The following is a 6454-nucleotide window of genomic DNA, read 5'->3' as shown; positions in this document are numbered from 1 at the left end:
AGCCTTTGCAGCCGTGAATGCATGGCTGCAAATTAAATGAAACACGTGGCAAAGAGAGCAAACAAACAGCACTGAGCACAATATGTGAGCAATTGGGTATTCTGGTGTTCCTTTTATTGCATGGGACTGTATGAGGCTGCACAGGTGTTAATGTGTCCACTCCTGTATGTACAAATGTAAGAGACATACTGCATATTCATGCACTGATGAACCATTGCTATATGTAGACGAATAGGCTGCAATTGATCTGGTATTACTGTTTATTATATGTACTGTTCTACACTGTCTTTTAACCCAGGGATGTGCTTTTAGTGGAAACATAAATTCGTTTTTTGTGTCTAAGAAATTACAAAGGGAAAAAAGATGTACCCAAATCACTGTCCTAAAGATTTGCAGTTGATGCTTCTCATCACGACAAGCAAAGGCTATATTAAACAATTTCTTCACTTTTTATTTTAGGATTATACTAAACCATCATCAGAGTTCTCCACGGGTCTACTGAGAGATCCACTTCCTATTGTATTGTCATTTCCAGGAGTCACAGAGGATTGTTTGAGCAGCTGGGAAGTCAGATCCAACAGGTAGCTGTGAGGCCTCTCTAGTGTGTGAAGAAAATTCATGATGTTGCTGGCACGTCGTAATATTGCCACCTGGTGGATAATTAGTTGAACAACGTGTTTTGAACAAGCATCTTGAATGAGCCGTTCAGTAGTAAAAGTGAATAATTGCTTACTTGTTTACTCCCATTAAAGTCCAGCATGCCTTGAGCAAGGAAAAATGCTTAAGAAGTCGGCAGTGTGTATAATTAGGTTAAAACACACACACACACACACACACACACACACACACACACACACACACACACACACACACACACACAGGTTTCATTTTCATACATTTTAGAACAGCTCCCAACTAATCATCTTGATAATGAGCTTTTCTGCAGTCTTGGATAGGAGATAGTCTGCTTCCAAATCCTCTGAACCACCACCACGGTCTGATTTGTTCAGTAATTTTAATTAATTTTAATTTAGTAATTAATATAGATTAATTACTATATTACTGAATGATGTAAAACAACATTTAAATTATCAGGCTAGGAAAGTATGTATGTTATTGAGGCAACACATGCAAAATTTGAGGATACTTGGTCAAATTATTTTAACAGCCATTCCACAATTTTAGAGCACTATAATATCAAAAAAAAATCTTCCACATATAATACATGTTCCTGTGGTGGAATCACTCTGGAAAGCCTTTCCACCAGAAGCATGGAAGAAATTAACATTGGGGAAAATGACACACATTTTTTTCCCCAAAAAATTCAATGACGGTTACACAAAACCCATATGGAAAAGAAATGGAAAAAACTTATAAGAAGTTTCCATCACCTTCACTTTTTTTATGTATTGTGCATCATATAAGACTTATAAGTTTTACTCTTGAAAGTGGCCACTTTACATACAAGAAAATAAAAAGAATTACATAAGAATCATGTGAAATCTATGTATGTGGTATATAAGGAAAGTGCATGTCAAAGTATGTTTTCCATACATGTTACATATAATTTTAACAGTTTTTCCTATATATCCTTTACATATATGAACAAATACCATTACATATAGGTTTTCTGTATGTAAAGTGTTCATATGCCATAGGAAAATATGGCAATTGCACAGTGCAGAAGTTAGCCAGATGTTCTCTTATCAGAACTCAAGTGAGCTATATGTCTACTGTCCACTTTCCCACAGGCATTCACAAAGCCATAAATGCAACTCAGATAGTTAGACCATGTATGTACATGCAGTGTCCACAGTCCAGCTCAATTGTATGTTGGCTACTGAATACGTATTACTGTAAATGATTGAATGTTAACTAAATGATTGTCACTTATTGATTTTGGGTTTCTGAGCTGAAAAGGAAACATTTATGTCTCAACACTTACCAATGTAACAAATGAAATTGCACATATCAGAGTGAACTAAATGTCCATTTATTCTTATGTGAAACATTTTGTAATGCATGTTATCAATATTTATGTATTTCGATGTAAAATCTAAAAGAATAGTGGTACAGTGGTACAACAATTCTTAAAGCACCGTCATAATGAACTTGGTCTTGTAAAAAGGGTTAGTATTGCCATTTTTTCTTTCTGTTTTTTATTTGTCTGTCTCATATTTGTGGCACCACAAGTAAATCTTGTAAGTGTAATCTAAAATACTTACAAGTGTTTAGTTTCACTGATTATTGTCCAATTCATATAAGTTTGATATTACATTTTTCTACTAAGGATATTGTATGTGGAATTACTGTCATATATTGTTCTTATAAGTACCCAAATTATACAAGTTTAATTTTGTACAAATTTACTAAGGATCTTATTTCTGGTTTCACTGTCATATGCATTACATACAAGTTTCAGACAAAAGAAATACAAACTTTATAAGATTTATCTATATCTTTTCCATATGGGAATATTGTGCATTTCAAAAAATCACAATACGTGTGTTTGTCATATTTAATTGTGTCGCTGTTTATTGTTACAATATAGCAATTTTTTTGTACTGCAAGTTTATTTTATGTTAGAAACATGTAAATTATATAACATATTCAAGTAAACACAAAAGAAAAGAAACACTGAGGTCACAGTCCAACAAAGACAAATAAATTCAACAAATTCATGAAAAAAACAAGGTTTGAAATACTGGGAACATACCAAATAAGCATCTTTGCTAAAAAAAAAAAAAAAAAAAGTTTAAATGAAATAAAATAAAATAACATAATAATAATAATAAGGTAATGATTCCTGGAGTCACCAGAGTATCAAAACCTGATGTAAATCACTCAGAAGAGTACCAGCAAAGTATCTTGGGTGAAGATAAATAATATGGTACTGTAATTAGTAAAGCTTCATTAATAAACAAGAGTCACAGATGCTCTGTTTTTTTACATATTAAAAACCAGTTCCATTTTTGAGTGAAAAAACAATTCTGGTCAGATAAACTGCAAAGTCTGGAGAACAGTCAGATCAACACATGCTTTAAAAGGTGTTTCATTTTTTATGTTTTATTAAATAGTGATGCAAACATGATCAGTTTTCTGAGTGAGTGAGTGAGTAAGTGAGTGAGTGAGTGAGTGAGTGAGTGAGTGAGTGAGTGAGTGAGTGAGTGAGTGAGTGAGTGAGTGAGTGAGTGAGTGAGTGAGTGAGTGAGTGAGTGAGTGAGTGAGTGAGTGAGTAAGTACAAAAATAGCTTTTTCATATATTAAAATCCTAATAAGTTAAATTAAGACAGTTGCATTTTTTTTATTATGACAAGTTTGAACATTTTGTGAAATTACAGCCTTTGTGGTATCAAACAACAGTGATATGGTCTAAGTATTTTGGTAAACATGAAACAGTGACCTTACTTTAAGTTATTTGTTTTAGTCCACTTCCTCAATAGTGGGGCCCTTAGAGCTGCTGCCCGCCTGGCTGCCGCAGCCTCCTGATGGTGCTGCTCCCTGATACAGCTTGGTCACAATCGGTTTGCACATATTCTCTAGTTCCTTCTGTTGATGCTCATATTCATCTTTCTCGGCCAGCTGGTTGTTCTCAAGCCAGGAGATAGTCTGGTTGCACTTGTCAATGACCATCTTTTTATCTGCCTCGCTAATCTTCCCTTTCATATTATCGTCCTCGACACTGCTCTTCATGTTGTAGGCGTAAGACTCCAGTGAGTTCTTTGCTGCAATTTTGTCCCTCTGTATGTTGTCCTCAGCTTTGTACTTGTCAGCGTCCTGTACCATCCGCTCTATCTCCTCTTTGCTGAGGCGCCCCTTGTCATTGGTGATGGTGATTTTGTTTTCTTTGCCGGTGCTTTTGTCCACGGCAGACACATTCAGAATGCCATTGGCATCGATGTCGAAAGTCACCTCCACTTGTGGTACGCCACGGGGAGCAGGGGGGATACCCGAGAGCTCAAACTTGCCCAGGAGGTTGTTGTCCTTGGTCATGGCCCTCTCACCCTCGAACACCTGAATCAGGACGCCTGGTTGGTTATCTGAGTATGTGGAGAAGATCTGGGTCTGTTTGGTAGGGATGGTAGTGTTGCGTTTGATTAGAGATGTCATAACTCCACCTGCAGTTTCAATACCCAGAGACAGTGGAGCCACATCCAGCAGCAGAAGATCCTGAACGTTCTCTGAAGTGTCACCCATGAGGATTGCAGCCTGGACTGCTGCCCCATATGCTACTGCTTCATCTGGATTGATGCTCTTGTTCAGTTCTCTACCGTTAAAGAAGTCCTGCAAGAGCTTCTGGATTTTGGGAATTCTTGTGGAGCCACCAACCAGGACAATCTCATGGATCTTGGACTTATCCAGCTTGGCATCTTGCAGGGCCTTCTCAACTGGCTCCAGTGTTCCCCTGAAGAGCTCAGAGTTGAGCTCCTCAAATCGTGCCCTCGTGATGGAAGTGTAGAAGTCGATGCCCTCAAACAGAGAGTCGATCTCAAGGCTGGCCTGGGTGCTGGAGGAAAGGGTTCTCTTTGCTCTCTCACAAGCTGTACGGAGTCTCCTTACTGCTCTCTTATTTTGGCTGATATCCTTCTTGTGTTTCCTTTTAAATTCCTCTACAAAGTGGTTGACCATCCTGTTGTCAAAGTCCTCTCCACCAAGGTGTGTGTCTCCTGCGGTGGATTTCACCTCAAATATGCCGTCCTCAATTGTCAGGATGGACACGTCAAAGGTGCCTCCACCAAGATCAAAGATGAGTACATTGCGCTCTCCTCTTTTACCTTTGTCTAAACCATAAGCGATGGCTGCTGCTGTGGGCTCGTTAATGATCCTCAGAATATTCAGCCCAGATATCACCCCAGCATCCTTGGTGGCTTGCCTTTGAGAGTCATTAAAATATGCTGGAACTGTGATGACTGCATTGGACACTTTCTGTCCCAGGTAGGCCTCAGCAATCTCCTTCATTTTAACCAGGACCATGGAGGAGATTTCCTCTGGATAAAAGGCCTTGGTCTCACCTTTATAGTCCACCTGGACTTTTGGCTTTCCGTTATCACTGATCACTTTGAAAGGCCAGAGTTTCATGTCAGACTGGACAACCTGGTCATTAAACTTTCTTCCAATGAGCCGTTTGGCATCAAAGATTGTGTTGGTTGGGTTCATAGCCACCTGGTTCTTGGCAGCATCTCCAATGAGCCTCTCTGTGTCAGTAAAGGCCACATAGCTGGGAGTGGTCCTATTGCCCTGATCGTTGGCAATAATCTCCACTTTGCCATGCTGGAAAACGCCAACGCAAGAGTAGGTGGTGCCCAGATCAATGCCAATGGAGGTTCCCTTAGCCGAGGACATCTTGCTTGTTGCTTTAGAGTTCCTAGAAAAACTAGGGAGACATCAATGCAAAACCCCTGATTACTGCTATTGAAATTATTAAAAATCATTTGATAATCAACATTTGTAATACAGATTAAAAGATTCTAAAATGTTCAATTATCAGTCATATGTTAGAGATACAGTTAAGGAAACTGTATCTGTGAGTGAAGAAGCTTACTTGCACTAGTTACACACTGGTAAGGTATCTGTTTCACAAGTTTATTTTAATGTGGCTATCCCTCTTCAACAGTAAAACAAATATTAACTGATATCCATTTGACTCATGTATTCCCCAAATTAGATTTATTTCTTATCGAAATACTTTAAGTCATTTCAACATTGTTTCTATGATGAAATGTTAATGTACTTTATGCCATTTGTTTAAAATGTTTTATTTTTATTTCTTATTCATTAAAATATTTAATTTAGATATCTTATTTTAGTATTTAATTCAAATATATTAGTGGAGGAGCGGAGCAAAATAATGCCTACACCTTCATACATCATATACATCAAGACATACGAAAGTATACACTGATGTTTACATTCAAATATATTTAACCGTCATCAGATAATAAATTGCAACTTACTTTCAGTTTTAATCTCTCCGTTGCTCAAAAGAGTTGGAAGATCTCAGCAGAGTCCCCTTCAGTAGTTTCCTGTGTGTTCTTCTGAATCTCATGCCAGGACTGACTCGGGTCCATTGCTTATATAGTTACAACCAGATTTCCAGAATGATCCCAGCCTGGCCTCCTGTCCAAGCTCAGTGACTCGACTGTTAATATTAGCAACTAATTCAGCTGGCCTGGAGCGCGAGAGAGCTGGTGAATATTCCAGTGGGGGACAGCAGTTTGATGCTCAGCCAGCAGGGCTGACTGAGAAGGAATGCAATGTAGTAGGAAGGCACATTCAGGGAGGTATGTGGAAGTGTTACCAGGCATCAATGTGAACTTTATTCCCCAAATAATGTAATAAAGTTTTCTCTGTTAAAAGAACTTGCTTTATTGCTTGATTTAATGCATTCTTTTATATAGTATACACTTATGCATTTTTGATAACATGAATATTATTTTAGGTGATCCCACTGGAT

At 38.0% G+C, this 6454-nt stretch overlaps 1 protein-coding gene across 1 annotated transcript; it reads right to left on the bottom strand.

The window, feature by feature from the left end:
* Window positions 1-3414: 3414 nt before the first annotated feature.
* hspa1b (heat shock protein family A (Hsp70) member 1B) lies at window positions 3415-5977 on the bottom strand. Its single transcript, XM_062426485.1, has 2 exons — window positions 5955-5977; window positions 3415-5365 (listed from the first exon to the last, which is right to left on the bottom strand). The coding sequence occupies exon 2, from the start codon at window positions 5341-5343 to the stop codon at window positions 3424-3426; it is 1920 nt and encodes a 639-aa protein (XP_062282469.1). The 5' UTR covers window positions 5344-5365; window positions 5955-5977; the 3' UTR covers window positions 3415-3423.
* Between the last annotated feature and the right edge of the window lie 477 nt (window positions 5978-6454).

The sequence above is a fragment of the Scomber scombrus genome, chromosome 10, assembly GCF_963691925.1.
Source record: "Scomber scombrus chromosome 10, fScoSco1.1, whole genome shotgun sequence".
Lineage (NCBI taxonomy): Eukaryota > Metazoa > Chordata > Actinopteri > Scombriformes > Scombridae > Scomber > Scomber scombrus.
The sequence above is the reverse complement of the archived record's forward strand: the minus strand, read 5'-3'. Positions and strand labels throughout refer to the sequence as shown.